This window comes from Sminthopsis crassicaudata, chromosome 4 (genome assembly GCF_048593235.1).
Source record: "Sminthopsis crassicaudata isolate SCR6 chromosome 4, ASM4859323v1, whole genome shotgun sequence".
Taxonomy (NCBI): Eukaryota; Metazoa; Chordata; class Mammalia; order Dasyuromorphia; family Dasyuridae; genus Sminthopsis; species Sminthopsis crassicaudata.
The window spans coordinates 313938973-313957358 of record NC_133620.1 but is presented as its reverse complement, the minus strand read 5'-3'; the positions used below and the strand labels follow the sequence as shown (position 1 = coordinate 313957358).

Sequence of the window (18386 nt, the reverse complement as noted above, 5' to 3'; positions counted from 1 at the left end):
CTGCCAGCAGCGGGAGGGGAGGGGGGAGCGTGGGAGGTGAAAGAGGTCGGGGGAGGGAAGAGAGGCGGAGTCTGAGATCCGTCGAATCTCCCGCCGGCCCCTATCTCGGGCGGGGATTGGGTCCGGGCCGGACGCGAGAGCTCTCTATTGGCTGCTGAGACCAGGTTGAAGGCCGACCGCGCGGGAAGCGGAGCGCGGGAATATAGCCGAGTTGACCTGGATAGTTCTTTTCTCTGCTAGCTCGGGACTCGAGAGGATGAGCTGCATTAACCTGCCCACCGTGCTGCCCGGCTCCCCCAACAAGGTCCGGGGGCAGATCCAGGTAACGGCACAGAGCGGGGCTCCAGGCTGGGAGCAGTTTCGGGGAATACAGAGAGCATTGGGCTGAAAGGTGAGCACTTTCCCGGGGACTAACGATATTTCTTCTTTCTTCTGCAGGTGATCTTGGGGCCCATGTTCTCAGGGAAAAGGTAAGCTCACCCCGGGAGGGGCAGAATGGAATGGGGAATTGAGACGGCAAAAGAAGGCCTTCAGAAGGCTGGGGGAGGTTGGCCAATGAAACACTCCCCCCCACTCCCCCCCTCCCCCCCGCCCCCCGCCCCGTCCCAAAGGGAAACAACAGGTATACACATTTGCACGGGCCCAGTACGTACTAGTTCTGTTACTTAGAATCCGCGGTTTTTGTCTTGAGCAAGTCATTTCACATAGGGACCTCAGTTTCCCAATTTGTAAAATAATGGGGTTGGACTAGATAGTTTCTGAGGTCCTTTCCAACCCCGATTTTGTAAATCTCTGGGCCTCTCCTTCCAGTCTTAAGAAGAGCTTGTTGTTCAGACCTGTTTAACTCTTCATGACCCTATTTGGAGTTTTCTTGGTGTGGTTTGTCATTTTCTCCTCCACCTCATTTTACAGATGAGTAAAATGAGATAAAGGAGCTTGCTCAGGGTCACACAACTAATAATTGTCTGGATGTGGATTTGAATTCAGGTCTTTCGGACTAGACCCTGATGCCTGAGGAAGAGGTGGCCTTCTCCTTTGCTAAATCCAATCCCTTTACTTATGCCTTTCATCCTCTTCTTGCCCTTTTCTAAGAGCTTGTTCCATTAGTTTCATTTTCCCTTGGATCTTTGTGTTTTCCTACTGATCTTATTATCTACTTATTCCTTCCTGGCTTCCAATGAATATAACTAGGTTTCCACTTTTCTTTTAAAAAACAAAACTAGAACTCTTCACTTGACTCTCATTCCTTGCAGCTATCATTTTGTTATTCTTTTTCTCCTTTCTCACCTGTCCCTTAAATTTTTGGTTTCCAACCCCTACCATTAGACTAAACCTTAGCATTCCCTTTGGATAACTTATAGTTAAAACTGATAGCGGGTCCATTTCCCATCCCTACCTGCTTGATCTCTGCAGCTCAAGTACCCCTCCTACCCTTCTTGGGTTTGCCTTTCTCTACTCTACTGGTTTCCTTCCAACGTTCCTTTTAAATCACCTTTGCTGGATCAGCATTTATCTTTTCCCCTCCCAAGAATCAATTTGTCCTAGGCCCTTTCCTGCATCTTCCTCATCTTTCCTTGCTTCTTAATTCTTCTTTACAGGTTTCACTACCAAGTCTTATAAGCTTTACCTCCATGACATCTCTTGCATCCCTTCTCTTCTCTCAACTCACCAACAACATCCTAATTCAGCCTTTAATTTTACCCCTGTTATAATCATCATTTAGACTCCTATAATAGCCTATTAATTGATCTCTCTGTTTTTTGTCTTTATTCTGTTTCCACAGTTTCCAAAGTAACCTTTCTAAAGAATGGGTCCAGTCAAGTCGTTATCTAGCTCAAAAAAAATCATCAGTTCATTGTTGCCAATGTGGCAAGATACAAAGTGTTTAACCTGACATTTAAAGCTCTATATGATCTGGCTTGGTTTTATATTTCCTGACTCTTTAAATATCATTTTCTTTGATGTGCTCCACATTCCAGCTAAACTGGATTTACCAGTTGTTCCCTAAACTCAACAATCCATATGCCATCTCCTTGCCTTTCCATTCCATACCTGGAATGTGCATAGTCCTCAACATTTGCATCTTAGAATCTTTTTTTTCTTTCAAAATTTAGCTCAATTGCCATTTTCCTAATTAATCAATTTGTTGATGCTTTCCTCAAATTACCTTGTGCACACCTGTCTATATATTATAGAATGCCTACTCTGATGATAATTCACTTTATATGAGAAGATCAACAAGAACCACTCACTCCATGCCTTACCTTAGCTTACTGTTTACTAGGTTTTTATCTTATATAATAAGCTTAACTTTTGTTGTGTAATTCCTTGGGTGGAGGGGAAAGGGGCTATTAGGTGTTTTGGGGCTATTGGTGCTGACTCTTAGTGCCTTTTTCCCTGTGCTGGGGAACCACTTTGGCTTTTGTAGCACAGAGCTCATGCGGAGAGTCCGGAGGTTCCAGATTGCCCAGTACAAGTGCCTCGTGATCAAGTATGCCAAAGACACTCGATACGGCCAAAGTTTCTCTACACATGACCGGTCAGTTCCCTCCTCCAATTTCATACTGGTTCCCCAGTTAGAGTAAAGTCTAAATCAGAGGAAATAAAACTATATAGTGTTAAATAGCTTAGTCGTAATTTTAAGGGCGATGTTTTTTTAACTAGTTTTTGAGCACTTTGATTTAATATTACGGTCAAATCCCAAGGCCCAAAGAATTACAGGGATTCCTAGAGTGCCAAAATATATTATTCACCAAATGTGCTTGAAATAAGTGTGCCAGGGCTTAAAAATTTCTTAGTTACATGGTTGAAACAAAATTTAATCTATGTGGAAGTCAGAGTCTTTTGATTTTATTCTTATTTGTTTTGGCAGCAGGGAACCAAATGTCCTTTAGTCTGGGGTGGGACTAACCAGTAATCAATTGCCTTAGGGGATGTAACTCTGGGGTAAAGTCTACCTTGGCTGTACTTCCCATATGTAGGTTGCAACTATCTATAATTAGTCTTAAATATAAATATAAATAGTCTTGGAGGCTTGGAACTGCTTGAAACTTAGTTTAACTGACTTGTGTTGCCTATGGTCACAAAGTTACAGTTAGAAGTAGAATTTGATTTCAGGTCTTTGGCTTCCAGATCCAGGTCTCTGTCCTTTAGTTCTCATGTTAACCCTGGATGACTAATATCCAACCTTACTTGATTACTCAGTTCTGATCTCCATATTTCTTTGGGGGAGGGGGAGGGAAAGAGAAAGGAAGGGCAGTTCAAGGACATTGGGCTATATAGAATTACCTCTGTTTTGCTTTCCCCTTGAGAAAAGTCAAATAAATGACTCTAGGATTAAACACTTTTGATGTTATCTGAGGACAATGTTTTGGGATTCTTTTCACCAATGACTTGTGGATTTTGTTGAGCTATATAGGGAAAAGGAGTATTAAAAATAATGCAATATATGTACTTGCTTTTAGAGGTTCACTCAATCTAAAAGTTTAAAAACAGAATATGTACCACATAAGACTTGTTTTGTTATATAATGATGGTGTTTGATATCCCTCATTAGACTAACAAAATCTGCTTTGAGAAAACTGTATGAAAACTGGTATAATAAAACTCTTACTTCCATTCATTTTATTTTTACTTTTTAAGCACCATCTTTGTGAAGAACTTGAGGTTCTTTAAGAAAGTTTATGACATCTTTTCCTGCCCTTATAGATTTATATTCTAGCATAGGTATGATAACAAATAACTATTTAAAATACAGTAGTATTATTGGGTCAGTAACCTCCATTCCAGTCTTTTCTATTACAAGTTACTTTTTTTTTTTTTAAACAGCTATCATTTCTACAATCCCATATCACATAATTAATGCCATCAATTCTTTCAATTATAGGCCATTCTTTTAATGATACACCAGCAGGTATTTCAGTCACTATTAAGTAATCCGCTACAGAGGATTACTTAATCCAAGTATCTATAGGAAATAGCCACTTCATTAAAATAATTCTTTGAAGTAGGGCAAACTTTGCAGGTTACAGAAAATGCTATATGCTAAATCTTATACATTGATCTAGACCAGGGGTCCTCAAACTACGGCCAGCAGGCCAGATGTGGCCACTGAGGACGTTTATGTGGCCCACCAGGTTATGGCAAAATCAGACTGGAAGTGACATTACACTTAAACTCACTTTAGCAATGCACACTTCCGGCACTGGGCTGAGGTGGTGGAGACAGAGTGTCTGGCCTTCCAACAGTCTGACGGACAGTGAACTGGCCCCCTATTTAAAAAGTTTGAGGACCACTGGTCTAGACTCTAATCTATTCCTTTCTTGATTACATCTTTGTATCCCCGTTTCCCACTTCCAATTTACTGAGTACATTTTCAGTCAGTATCCAATGGTACTAGAAGCCAAGGACTTCCCAAAATCAGTTGGAATTTCTGAATGATAAAATACATTGAGCTAAGATTAATTAGACACATTTGTGTGAATCATATTCAAATCTGAGTCAGTATCTCATTAGCCACAGCTCAACAATTAATTGGCTTTTCCTATGTGAGGGAAAACTCATAGTATGGCTTGGTTTACACTTGTATTTTCCCTCCCAAAACAAAAATTATGAGACCAAGGAAATTAAATATAGCATCAATATTTTAGTTATTTTTATTATGAAAATAAAGATCAGTCTTAGAATGGGCATTTGTGTCTTCCTAGTTCAAAGAATTTACATATCTTAGTGGCCAGCATTTTCTCAGACCTGTAATTGGACTGAATTCATTCAAGCATCAGGTTTTTTTTTTTATTTTTTATTTTTGAAGTATTGTTTGATATTGTAGTTATAAGTGATAGGACTTCAATATTAGAGTCAATTAGGCTAAGTAGTTCTGATGCCCATAATTATGTAAGCAAAACAGACAGCCTCTATTTTTCTTCTGTTCTGACTCATTCAGTTCCTATAATGTAAAATGTTTGAGATTCCCCAGTGAAGAAGACTTCAGGGCAACCACATTAGTTATATCTTGACACCCATTCCTGGGATCCTCAATTGTGGATGGATTCAGTCTCACCCAATTTCTGATTCAGATTAAGAATCCACCCACTTAAAACTGGTATCTATGAGAAACCCCAGAGAATTTCCCTATTACATCTGGATCAAAAATGCTCCCTGCCATATCTGGCACTGATTACCTGTTCTCAGCCAAGTCTAATTTTAAGATGTAAAATATCCCTGCTCAGACTTACTATATACTTTCATGAAAGGAGATCTTGCAATTTGTGAATGTCTCCCTGTGAAGAATAGGCCCTTCATGGCCTTGCCTCAGGATAGCGCTTTATCTGCTTGCTGTACCCCCATAGTAATAAAGCTTATATTTATACTAGTTTCTCAAGCATCACTTTTCTGTCTTTGCTCTAACCTGATCCATGAGGCCAAATAAAGCACTTATTTTTTTGTATTCTAAGTCACTGCCCTTTTTATACACCATTTCTTGCTTGGCCTCATTTCCTGCTATTTATTAAGTTTTGTGGGGTTGTGGGGATGTGTCATCAACCTGAAGACAAAAAAACAGCCAAGAAATAGACATATATAGAGGTTTCTCGAGTCCAGGGACTCATGGGAGATGGCCAGAATCCTAAGACAAGCCCTTTACATGCCCTTAGTCTCTTCAGCTTGAAGTATTATCTTTCATCCATTTTATCTTTTTGAAATTTAATCTTTTACCCATTGAAAATCTTATTATCTTTTACATCTACACATTTTATTTTATTTATTTTTGGTAAGGCAATCAGGGTTAAGTGACTTGCCTAGCATCACACAGCAAGGAACTGTCTGAGGGCAGATTTGAACTCGGGGCCTCTTCTCTTCAGGGCTGGTGCTCTATCCACTGTGCCACCTAGCTGCCCCCATCTACTCATTGTAAATGGAAAATTATGGAATATTTTTGGATCCCTTTCAAGATCCACCCCCTTTTCACCCAGATTAAAAAAACAAAACATTTTTTTTTCCCTTTTAGAAAACAGAATAATCTTTTCTAGAAAAATCTTCAAACTCATTTAATACAACTCTTGACCCATGAATTTTTTTTTTTTTTTAATAAAGCAAACATTTATTAAGCATCTACTGTGACCTATGTACTTAGCTATATGCTGGAAATAATGGGGAAAATTTTCTTTCTACCGCTAATTTTTTTGCTCTTCGAGAATTAGAGCCTCATATCTGTTGTCATTATTGGTCACAAGCCAACTTTTTCCCTCTTATCCTTTAGCAATATTATGGATCTGTTACATTATTTTTAAGACTTATGCCCAATCTATTATTTATTTATTTATTTTTAAAAATTATATCTTTTTGTTGACAGAACATATGCATGGGTAATTTTTACAACATTGTGCCTTGCACTTAGTTCTGTTCCAACTTTTCCCTGCCTACCCTCCACCCCCTCCCCTAGGCAGGCAGTCTCATACATGTTAAACATGTTAAAGCATATCTTAGATACAATATATGTATACAGATTCATACAGTTCTCTTGTTGCACAAGAAAAATTAGATTCAGAAGGTAAAAATAATCTGGGAAGAAAAAAATGCAAGTAGTCCACATTCATTCTCCAGTGTTCCTTTTCTGGGTGCAACTGATTCTGTCCACTGAATTTATTCTTTTTTTTACTCATAAAAATGTTTTGAGATAAATTTACTCTTAAAGACTTCTTTGGTTGTGTCCAATTTTGGGATATTGTCTCATTTGTTGTGGTGTCATTCTTTAATTAAATTTTCTACTGGTTATATGATTTGTTCTTTGACTCCCCTTTTCTTTAGCAAGCATTATTTAGTCATTGGTTCATCTTTAATTGTTTCTCCAGGGTTTCCTTTACTGCATTGTTAAATATAATTTTTAATGTATTATGGTTGATAAAAGATATGTTTAACATTTCTGCTTTTCTCCGTTTGAAGTTTTTGAAGTTTTTATACCCTACTACAGGGTTAATTTTTTAAAAGATGCTGTGCACAGCTAAAAAATATGTATATTCCTTTTTTGTTTCTATTCAATAATTGTCAGAAATCTATCATATTTAACTTTTCTAAAATTCTACTTAGGTCCTTAACTTTTTTTTTTTTTTTTTTTTTGGATTAGATTTATCTGTATCTGAAAGGGTTGCGTTAAAGTCCCTCACTATTGTAGTTTTACTATTTTGCTCTGTAATTTACTTTTAAGTGTTTAGAAGCTATTCTATTCCCTACGTATCTTGATTTTAATTCATTTATTATTTATATCAATTCATTATATATATAGTACCTTTCAGCAAAATGTAGTTTCCCTGATTATCTCTTTTAACTCATTCTGTTTTTGCTGTTGCATCATCTGATGATTGCTACCCTCTGCAGGAACACTATGGAAGCACTCCCAGCCTGCTTGCTTCGGGATGTGGCCCAGGATGCTCTGGCTGTGACTGTCATTGGCATTGACGAGGGACAGTTTGTAAGTTTATTCCTGGTTCTTCTTTTCTATTGTCCCACAAAATTTTCCCTTAGTATTGGAAAGCCAGATTGGCCAATGGTTGAGGTAGGTCAAGGAAAAGAAAGGGAGAGTCTGGTGAAATTTTTAGAAAGAAGAACTCTAAGCATTTCTTAATATTTTGAGAGAATTAAAAGCCCTTTCTTGCTAAAACTGTTAGCCATTCAGCTGTATTAGCTTCCTGGTTTAGTTAGAAAGTCCATTCCAATACTTTTTAACCTAATTATGGAGAATTTTTTGAAGGTTCTCTTCCATTTCTTCCTCAATACTCACAACTAATATTCTGGTGTTTAATGCCAGTAGATAAACAAAAAGTTGTGTAGCAACTACCATTTCCTTTAGTCAAAAGCTCTGGATTTGAATCTGTCTTCTTATTCATGAATTTCACTAAAGGCATGATAATGATCTTGGGCCCCAAAGAAACCCAAGGGGTAGGCAAATCAGAAGTTTTTATGTAATGTTGGCCAAATCCAACCTTAGCATAATTGTGGAAAAAAGGTGATATTTTCAATTTGGAGCCTGGGTTTGAATTCTAGCTCATTTAATTAGTAGTACCTATGTGTCCTTAAACAACTTTACCTCTCAAGTCTTCAAATAAGAGGGTAGGATTGGATGATTTTTAATGTCTTCTTCAACTCTAAATCCTCTGATCCCATGTTGTAGCTTCAGGAAGCCCAGGTACTAAAGGGGTTAATGGGGACTCTAGAAGCAGACAATAAATAATGGTAGCCAGAAGGTCAGTAAAGATCTATAAGCAAGAAACCAGGGACAAATAGCAATGTATCAAGTATACATTACTTAGAACAGGATCAGCTAAGACCTGAAAAGGAAAAGAAAACACGAAGTCCCCAAAGAAAAACAATAAAACCTAAGGGAGGAATTCTGCATCAGAAAGCCAAAAGCAAACAGAAAGCAGCAGAGTTTCTGTAGAAACCATTAGAAAGGGTCGGGTGAGATCTTCATCACAAGTACTTGGTATTATAGGCTCAAGTTAACTATTGTAACTCTGCCCTTTCTGGTCTTTAGATGGCCAGATGCTATGTAATCTATTTCTACTTTTCTGACTTGAAGAATGAGTCATGATTTGTAGTGAAAACTTGCATGATTGGAATGGCTTTGGCTACTATTTAGTAAAGTACCAACTGCTTAGGAAAGGCAAGTTGACCTGGTGAATAAACAGCTTTAGTTAGAGAGGAAGATCTGGATTCCTGTCCAATTTTTGCCATATCCTGGCTGTGTGAGCTTGAAGTCATTTAACCACTATTCTGGGCAACTCTGGTTTGAGATGGTACATCACAGAACAGTTGTGGTTCTGTTTAGTATCATCTTTGTATTAGAAGAGGATGTTTTCTCACTGGTATTCCCAACACTATCAAAGATCTGAATCAAAACAATCATTTCCTAATAACTTATATTTTACTGAATACCTTACATAAATTATGATTAAGGGCCAATGGGATGCACTGTATTGTTCTTAACTCCTTAAGAGGAGTATTTGGACTGAACAATTCTAGCCCTAGAATTTAGAGTCAGAAGAAACCTTAACTTAGAAATTACCTACCCCAACATCTCTTTCTTTTTATAAAGAAGGAAATCAACATCCAAAAGATAGATAAGGGTCTTGCTCAAGGTCCCACAAAAGAGTTAAGAAGTAGCAGAACAAAGCTAAGAGCTGGAGTCCTCTGATTCTACTATAATTAAGGGCTCTACTTCCCCAACTTCCTTCTTTTTCCCTAACCTGTTTCCTTTCTTTCCCTTCCATCTCCAACCATCCTGGGTCTCATTGTTTCTTTCACTCCTTATTCCTCCTGCCAGTTCCCTCCTTTAAGGCCTCATTTACAAACTAACAAAGTAATTATTTACTTTAGATTTGATTTACCCTAACACAATTTGTAAAAGATGCATTCTTGCTGTATGTGCAATGAGGCACACACATATCAAAGTATAATAAACATTTATGAATAGTTTATCATCTTGCTAGACAAGCTTCTACAGTGAGACCACATATTGTTCTATGTGAGAGAAGTGCTAGAGAATCTCTGCAGTCAGCAAAATGGTCTGAATCAAATAGATACTCAAATACATTTAGATAGCTAAGTTGTGTTGTCTTTGGTATTCCAGGGTACAGAACTTCATTGTTTGTGAAGAGTTAACATATATACACACAAAGACTTAGAGTACTTGTAACTACATACAGTATATGTGCTTAGGAGAAGAAAAGAGATGAGTCAAATTTGTTTATTATCCAACACTGGAGCTAATCCAGAGAGCATAAATTGAAATATTGAGTAGCGTTTCTTCCTCTGCTCATCAACATTTTCTTTCAAAGGCATTAATAAGAGCCGGAGAAAGCTTGCCTCTTTGGAACAGGAACTTACTGCCTCTCCATCTCTTTTTTTATCTCTTGGGATGTTTTTAGTTTCCAGACATTGTAGAATTCAGTGAGACTATGGCAAATGCCGGAAAGACTGTGATTGTAGCTGCACTGGATGGGACCTTTCAGAGGAAGGTAAGATTCCTAGTTATGGTCTTTAGATAAATGACCTAAGTGCTTGGAAAGTGGGTCCTTATGCAAAGATACTACTAGTCTGCTTTTCTTATTTTCCTTTTTGCTTATTTTTTACATCAGTCATTTATGGAAGAATTTTCTCTCCCCATCCCCCAACTTAACCTGATAACCTTTTTTTTGTTAAAAGCAGTTCAACCAAACCAACTGACAAAGCCTGTTACTGTAAGCAATGTTCTGCTGCATCCATGGTCTTCTACCTCTCCAAGAAAAAGGGCGGTGCTTATTATCATCTCTAGTCTTAGCCAAAACTGGTCATTATGACTACATGGTATTCATTCGGCTTCATTTGGCTTTTTTCAGATGGAATCATCATAAACCTCAACAATGTCAACTGTCTTCTGTTTAAAATTAAAACAAACCTTTCTAGTTCCTTCTTGTTTGTATGATGTTTATATCAGGTAAAATTTTGCTTGTAAAAGATTAGAGAATTCTTTTAGCTTGTTTCAAGGTCTAGATAGAGGGAAGAAAGGTATAACTCCAGAAAATGGAAGTGTGATCCAGGCAAATTTTCATCAATTGAAGTACTTGGGCCAAAAGAATATTGGGATTTAGAGTTGTTTTGTTATTGTTGTCCTTTTTCTTTCTTTTTTTTTTTTAAAGACATTCATTTACCATCACTTATTGTGTTTCTGGGGATCATAGGCATTTGGGAATATCCTGAATTTGGTACCACTGGCAGAAAGTGTAGTGAAACTGACCGCAGTATGCATGGAGTGCTTCCGGGAAGCTGCTTATACTAAGAGACTAGGGGTGGAGAAAGAGGTAATTTCTCCTTTCATTCCCTTCTCCAGTCTTCCTTCTGAAGTGGGTTAATTAGCTCCCTGGAATGGCCTATATTTGGGAGAGCCTACTTAATAGAAATCACATTGCTGTCTTCTCTGTTGCTAGGTTGAAGTGATTGGTGGTGCTGATAAATATCATTCTGTGTGTCGACCCTGCTATTTCAAAAAGTTCTCAGGACAATCTACTGGGCCGGAGAACAAAGAGAATTGCCCCCTCAATGGGAAGTCGGACACCTCAAGCTGTCGGAAACTCTTTACTGCTCAACAGATTCTTCAGTGCAGTTCCAACAATTGAGGCAATTGGATATACTTAGAACTGGCCTTCTCCTGGAGAGAGATACCTTCAAGCATTCTGTGTGTATATATACGGGGAAGTCACCTGCACCTGCTCCTCCATTTCTAGCCATGTCACACCTATTGCTTATACCACCACCATGTTTCTATGTTCCTCAGAAAGAGGGAGGACCAGAAGATTCCTTGGGAAGAGAGAAATAGGAAAGAAGCAGTGCTTTCATAACTTGAAAAAAACTTGAAACCAAGACTATATTTTATAATTTAATTCCATCCTTCCTCTGTTTGCCATCCTGCCCAAAGTTCTGCTTGGCAGAATATACATTGCCAGTAAAAATCCATCACTTTGCTTTCTTCAGCTTCAGTCTTGCTAAATAAAGTCTTTGTTATTCCCCTGAGTTGCCTCCTCATGCTGAGAACTGTGCTTATGCACGAAGTTAAGTCTAAAAGCATTGGGGGTTTCCCCAATTCCTCTGACTGGAGTTATAGCAAAATTCTGTGACGGAAGACATTACTTCCTCATCTGTGATATTTATCCTGACTTTCTGTTCTCAGAAAACCCACATACCATAAGATTTTGCCTTTTCTTAATTCTATCAACAAGATTATAACTGTGCTTTTTTGGGGGGGTGGGGGGGTGTCTTATAAAAAGTACTCAATAGCTTCCAGCAGCTCCTTCAAGCCTGGGAACTTTAATTTCCTAAGAATATATGAGTCAGAGGACAGACCTTGGCCTTTACCTGGGTTCTGATTTACCTGGTCTCAACTTATGATGGCTTTTTTTTTGAGTTGATGGGGGAGGACAACTGAGGTTGTAGGAAGGTTCTGCTATAAAAGATGAAAATTGAAACTAGCCTTTAAACATTGTTCTCTTTTAAGCCTTTTAGGTTTTTCCCATGTCATGAGGGAGTTCTGGCTTTCCCCTTACACACTGGAATTTTGTGGGCTGCTAGAATGAGGTGGGAGGATTTCTCCAGTCATTCTCAGTTCTTTAATATCACAGCACCTCTGTCTGGGACCTACTGACTTTGTTGAAAGAAGTACCTCAGCACTTGTGATTAAGAGCTAATTGGGCCATGTTAAGGCCAATATCAGATTTAGAGGACTACTCTTCAAAACCTACAGAGCCAGGGTTTTGTTCATGGAGCTTGTTTACTGTATCTATCAGGGAGAGAACAGTATTAAACCTAAAGGCCTACAGAGAATGGTCTTGTCTTGGTGAGAAGCAAATATCAGGCTCTTATCACATCCATTCATTCAACAGACATTAAGACTTGTTCTTCACCTTCAACAAACTCCTACTGATATAAAACATGGATACAAATAGATGAAGAGGCATTTGTGATAGGTAAAGTATAGAAGAGAATTTGTTTTTGAAGAGGTACATTGAGCTAAAAGGTTTGGACTTGATTTTTCATTGGGAAGCCACTGAAGGTTTGTTTGCCAAGGAAGTGACAAAACCAAACTTGTGCACAAGGAAGATTAAAGTGGCAGTAATATATTTGCAAGATAAAATGGGAAAATGGTAAAACAGCTTTTATGTAATTCTATCAGATTACTCATTCCCTTCTAAGTTGGTGATTCTTTGTAAACAACACTCCATCCGCTTGGTGGTTTCAATGACTATCCCCTATGCCTGGAATACTCTCCTTTCTGCCTCCTAGTTTCCTTGACTTCAAATCTCAGCACTTTAAAGCTTTTTTTTTTTTTTTTTTTTTTTTTTCACCTATTAGAAGTGGAAACTAAGGGCATATATCAAAAAGGCTGAGTGAATAAAGAAATGAAGGTAATGGTTTCAGAGAAACCTGGGAAGACACACATGAACTTATGGCAAAGTGAAATGAGCAGAATAAGGAAACCATCTAGGGGAGGGAGAGGAGGGAAGGAAGGGATAGTTTGGAACATAAGGTTTTGCGATGCTCAATGTCAAAAATTATCCATGCATGTGTTTTGAAAATAAAAAGCTTTAATAAAATTTTTAAAATTAATTTTGTAAAAGAGCCTAAATTTTGGCAGAAAACCTATCCAGCTATGTGAATTAGGCTAGCCAATTTTTTTTCTCTGAGCTCCAGTTTCTTTGTAAAATGGATGTGAGGAGGACTATCTTTGATAATAGCTAACATTTACATAGGATATTTCAGATTGGCAAAGTACTTTATATATACATTATTTGATCCTTCTAACAATCTTGTGAAGTAAATGATATCCCCATTTTACATTTTGCCTATGAGGAAACTGAGGCACAAAGATGTTAAAGTCATTTGCGTATGACTAGTCACACAGCTAGTATGTGTCTGAGTCAGAATTTAAACTTCGGTCTTCCTTTCGAGTTCTGGGCTCCATCTACTATATTACCTACCTACTCCTCTGTAAAAGACTAATGATGAAACTGGCCGAATAAAGCTTTTTCATTCCTCCTTAATCTTAGTGTCTTCCCTCTTAATATTACCCTCAATTTATCCTGTATATAATCTTGTTTGTAAATATAGTTATTTGCATGTTGTCTCCTGTTCTGTGTTCTAGATACAGGGACTGGGTTTTGTTTTGCTTTCTTTGTATCCCCATAACTTAGTACAGTGCCTGGCAAAGATTAATGGTAATTGAGTGACAGAAGCCTTCTTTACCATCTAACTAGGGGGGCGAGTAACCTGAGTGAGCTAAGTTGGATAATGTTGCTATATTTAAGATGCTGAACACAAAGAGAATGAGGGTTCAGGCAAAAAAAAAATAATACAAACTAGAGAAATGGTAAAGAATATACCAATTTTGCTTTTGGGACTAAAAATGCTGTTGGATTCCCATTCCAATTTAAAGCAACAAATATCAGGAATCCACATCCAAAACACCTACATTGTAGAATTCCCCCTCCTTTCCCTTTCTACCAGTAATTTAAGACTGTAACAGCAATGCTAATAAGGGGTGCAAAAGGAGAAACATATATTAAAAAATGCACACACATACATACATATATATAATCTTTATTCCATCTCCAAACCAACTTAACAAAATGAAAAGTCTTCTGGATGTTCTTTTCTGATGGCTTTTTAATACATTCAGAACCATCCAGGAACTGCAAGGTAGGCATGCCTTCTTGCTCTGCCTCACATTTCATATTTTAACAATGGAAGAATATTTACACAAAGCAGGGCCTTGCAGGTTAGGCAAAGCCACTCCCAGCTACCAGGATTTCTGTAGCAAGGACTAGGCAATGCTGCCCCTGCTGTCACCAACCCCCAGGTAGACCCTGGCACCAGACCAGGTATGGATTAGCAATCTCAGAACACAGGAGAACCAGAAGAATACAGCAACAACCACAAGGGGTTTAGGGCTAAATGCTTGGGTGGTCCTCACTTTCTCCTCTGAGTTGAAAAGGAGCAGGGATCAAGAGAATAACCCCAGATAAAAGGATTACAGACCTGAGAGCAATGGAGTGTGTATGTGCTGGGGAAATCAAGATGGGGAGCTCACTCTATATACTTCAGAGCCCACCACTAGCAATAGAAGGCACAAGCATGAAGGCACACAAACACCCTGCACACCCACATGCATAAAGCATCACAGAATGTCTCAGCAGGACCTGAGAATTCTAAGCAGCCACTGCCAGAACCACAGAAATCACAAGTTTTTGTCCCCTGGGATGAAGGGAAGATATAAGGCACTGTAAATAGCACTGTTGGGATTATCCCACTTCTATAGTTGTCCCAGGCAAAGGGAAAAGCAGTGAGAAAACACTTCTATTCAAAACTGTCTTTTTAAAATGCTCTGTCCAAAGGCAGGTTATTTTTCAATCCCTCCTGAAAGGAAGGCAGTAGTACCTCAAATTATATGGCAGGTTTGAAAAAGCATGGGGTACAAACAGGAGGAAGAGAATGACATCGTGAAGGTGTACAAAGGCTCCCTCCCTTTCCCTTTCTACAAGGTGAAGACCAAGTCAAACCCACCCTTCCCATTGTTCCCCACTGTGCTTTTGCATGCTGCCTTAGCTTAGTAAACTGGAGGTGGTTGATAACCCTCAGTGGTCTCTGCATTCTGAGTGAAGGGTGGTTGTTGGTAATTGTCTCCAGCAACTCCTGGGTAGGAGGCATAAGGGACAGCAGGATCAGGAGTAGGATCAATGTAGTTCTGGATGAAGTCATCTACCCCAGCTTTGTATCTCTGGTAGGCAAGGGCAGCCAGCAAGCCCTAGGAAAAGAGTGGCTCGTCAATTTAGGTGGATGGAAAAGTATATGGCAGGGAAGGAGATGTAGAAGAGATAGGACATTCCCCTGGCTCCCCACCCCCAACCTTCCTACACTAGGAATGAGGAAGGGTTTTGGTTGGAGATCTGGGTAAAGACCCCTAACTTGGACCCTCTCTTTGCCAAAACCCACACCTCTGGCATTACCCACCATAGGACCATGGTCCCAAGCACCTACATACCCAGGAGAAGATGGAGAAGAAACTGAATGAGATTGCTGCCCGGGCTGAGTCAGCCCCCACCAACACAGCTGTAGAACTGGTGGCTGCCCACTGATTGGTGAGAAAACAAAATCCAACAAACCACAGGAAGGTCCAGAAAGCTGGGGAGAAAAGAGGATGGGGAAGAGCCAATTGCCCATAACAGTTACTCACCCATTCAAGTCACAAAGTACCAATGGGAATTACCAAGGAACCTAGGTGGATCTTTCCCTACCCTACCCGAGGACCAACTGGGGCTAAAGAGGGAGAAGAGTGGATCCCTTCCCCAAAAACCCATTGGAAAGTTACCTGAGAAGATCATGTCACCAATGACCAAGTACTTGCGGTCAGTGGCATTGCTAATCTGAGGAAAATAGACATCAACCACGAAGAAGAACACAGAAGCCAGGAAGGCAAGCACCCCGATGGCTGTGCCATATCTGCAGGCATCTTCATTCTGGTTAAAGATGCAATGGAGCTCGGACGAGTGGTATGAATTAATGTAGCCTTCAGCAATGATGCAGGAGAACACGACCACAGCAAATAACTAATAAAGAGAAGGAGTATCTGATGAGGATGAGGACCGTCATAAGCTAGACACCCAGAATTTGAAACAAATTGATGTAAGCCCAGATGATACTCTTGGCTAATGTCTAGCTAAACAGCTTACTTTGTGATATTTTATTTCATTTCATGACTTCCATGCATTATCTGATGTGATTACTTCCTGGTTTTGATGTAGAGAAGCCAACTGTTTCTTATGGCATTAATAGCCAGCTTACTTTTTCAGCCCTAGTTCATGTTATTCTCCTGCACACACATCTGCATTCCAGATAAACTAGACAACTAGCCATTCTCTGAATTTTAGATTTGTGCAAGATATTCCCCAGCCTGGAATATTCTCCAACTTTCTATCTCTGTTTTCCAGAATATTTCTCTTCCTTCACCTCTGCCATCTTCCAAATCTCCTTTAATTGAAAGTGTTCTGTCCCTCTTCAAATATGCTTAGAACACTCTGGACCACTCCTTAGTCCCATCACTCACAATTTTATATTTATATGTATGTGCTGGGGAAATCAAGATGGGGAGCTCACTCTATATACTTCAGAGCCCACCACTAGCAATAGAAGGCACAAGCATGAAGGCACACAAACACCCTACATGCCATTCCCCTAATCTCCATCTTGCCTTACCTCACTCCCAGGACAAATGTCATTCTTTGAGATCAGGCACTATATCATACTTCATCTCTGCATCCCCAATGCTTAATAAACGGCTATCAATGGACACCACACTCGTGTAATAAAAAATAATTCTTCCATAGACCAATGGGATATGTGCTTGGCAATAATTCTTCCCAGGAAAAGAGCTGAGTGGTTTGTGCCTCTCAATATTCTAATCAGTGATCTGGCCCCCAGGATGGAGAGTGTCCTGCCTAGCTTTTGAAGACTGTTCTACTCTTGTTCATCCTCTCTATAAGCACTAATATGTTACTACCATAAAAGGGGGCATTTAATGCCACCCGGCCACATAAGTCAATGTTGACAGCTTTCCTCTAACATTATTCAAGTCAGCTTGGTGGGGGAGGGAATGCACAGGGGTCTGAGTGAGGAGGACATTTCAGATGTCCTAAGTCTTAGATCGGGTATTCCCTAAGGATATCTATGGACCGAGATTTGTTTACCCAGTTAATGATTTCACAAAAGGATGGTCGTCTGGCCAAAGTGTGAACCTAAAAACCAGGGTCCCAAAGGAAGACACTACTTCAGAGGAAATTCATTAACAGTCTAGGGAATCCCCTACCACCAGCACACTTCACCCTAGATCTGCGCCTAAAACAGCGCTGCCTCAGGGACCAAACTGAGAGCGGGCCCCTCCAATCACAAGGGCCTTCTCATTTTCAAAAGAACCCATCAGCTTACAGTCAAATTTTGTTCTGGCCTTTAAGCTAAAAATAAGAATCTCTCCCTCTCTGGGAGGAGGAGAAGTAGAGAAACAGTGTGCCCCAAACCCTTCATTCCCTGGCACTACCAAGCCACTACATCACCTTCCCCTAGAGCAGGGCTCCTATAGGAGAGGCGCTTCAGCAGAAGACATCCAGGCAGTGCCGGGTGCCAGTCAGTGTCAGCGGGCATTGTCCGGCACGGAAGACGCCCTCTCCTCACCCTACTCCCAGGAAATCCATTTCGAGCACTGGCCACATTCTCCTCCCTAGGGAGCCCAGGGCTTTCCGGCACATTCAGGGGCGGACTCTCCGCAATTCAGGGGCGGACTCTCCACAGCCGGTTCTACCTGACCGAAGGAGCCCGGATTCGGATTCGGGCTGGGGTTAACTCAGGTTTTTCCTAATAGGAAGCGAGGAAAGGAGTGACGAGGGCCCGACCCCCACAAACCCCGTCCGACCAGTTTTACAGAAGCCAATCTCCGGCACAGAGGACCACATGCTCCGGGTGCGAGCAAGGGCAGCTCTTCTCTTCCCATTCCTCCTTTTTAAAAGTCCCCAAATCAAAAGCCCAACCCGGGAGTGAGAGGGCAAACGGCCTGCCGCCCACCCCGCGCTCCCACCCCGGCCCCTCCCACTGCCAGCAGGGCGGCGGGGCCTGCGCCGGTACCACCGAACGCTTGCCCTGTTGCCGGGCTACCCGGTCGTGCCAGGCCCGGGAGAGACCGCCCAGACCCGACGAGGAAGTAGGGTACAGGAAGCTAATTGGGTGACTAAGACCGGGGCCAGAGCCGGGGCGGCGGGCCAGGAGCGCCGGGTGGGCAGGGCAGGCAGACCCGGGACCTGGCGCTCCCAGGAAGCGGG

General features: G+C 40.4%; 2 protein-coding genes across 4 annotated transcripts in view; one reads left to right on the top strand and one right to left on the bottom strand.

Annotated features, from left to right (window-relative positions):
• The window catches only part of TK1 (thymidine kinase 1), a 42963-nt gene extending 31424 nt beyond the window's left edge, over positions 1–11539 (top strand). Inside the window, exons 4-10 of one of the 2 annotated variants that reach the window (XM_074260265.1) lie at positions 241–322; positions 439–470; positions 2429–2539; positions 7372–7465; positions 9921–10010; positions 10713–10832; positions 10959–11539. In XM_074260265.1, coding sequence (XP_074116366.1) covers positions 257–322; positions 439–470; positions 2429–2539; positions 7372–7465; positions 9921–10010; positions 10713–10832; positions 10959–11147 — 702 coding nt within the window. In that variant the 5' untranslated portion in view covers positions 241–256 and the 3' untranslated portion in view covers positions 11148–11539. Of the gene's footprint in view, positions 1–181; positions 323–438; positions 471–2428; positions 2540–7371; positions 7466–9920; positions 10011–10712; positions 10833–10958 lie in introns of those variants that run through there. The other variant, XM_074260263.1, reaches the window with a different exon arrangement.
• Positions 11540–14105: 2566 nt separating this feature from the next.
• The window catches only part of SYNGR2 (synaptogyrin 2), a 5171-nt gene continuing 890 nt past the window's right edge, over positions 14106–18386 (bottom strand). For both annotated transcript variants that reach the window (XM_074260261.1, XM_074260262.1), the window contains 3 exons: positions 15890–16127; positions 15563–15702; positions 14106–15325 (listed from right to left, as the gene is read on the bottom strand). In XM_074260261.1, the coding sequence (XP_074116362.1) occupies positions 15128–15325; positions 15563–15702; positions 15890–16127 (576 nt within the window). In that variant the 3' untranslated portion in view covers positions 14106–15127. The remainder of the gene's footprint in view (positions 15326–15562; positions 15703–15889; positions 16128–18386) is intronic.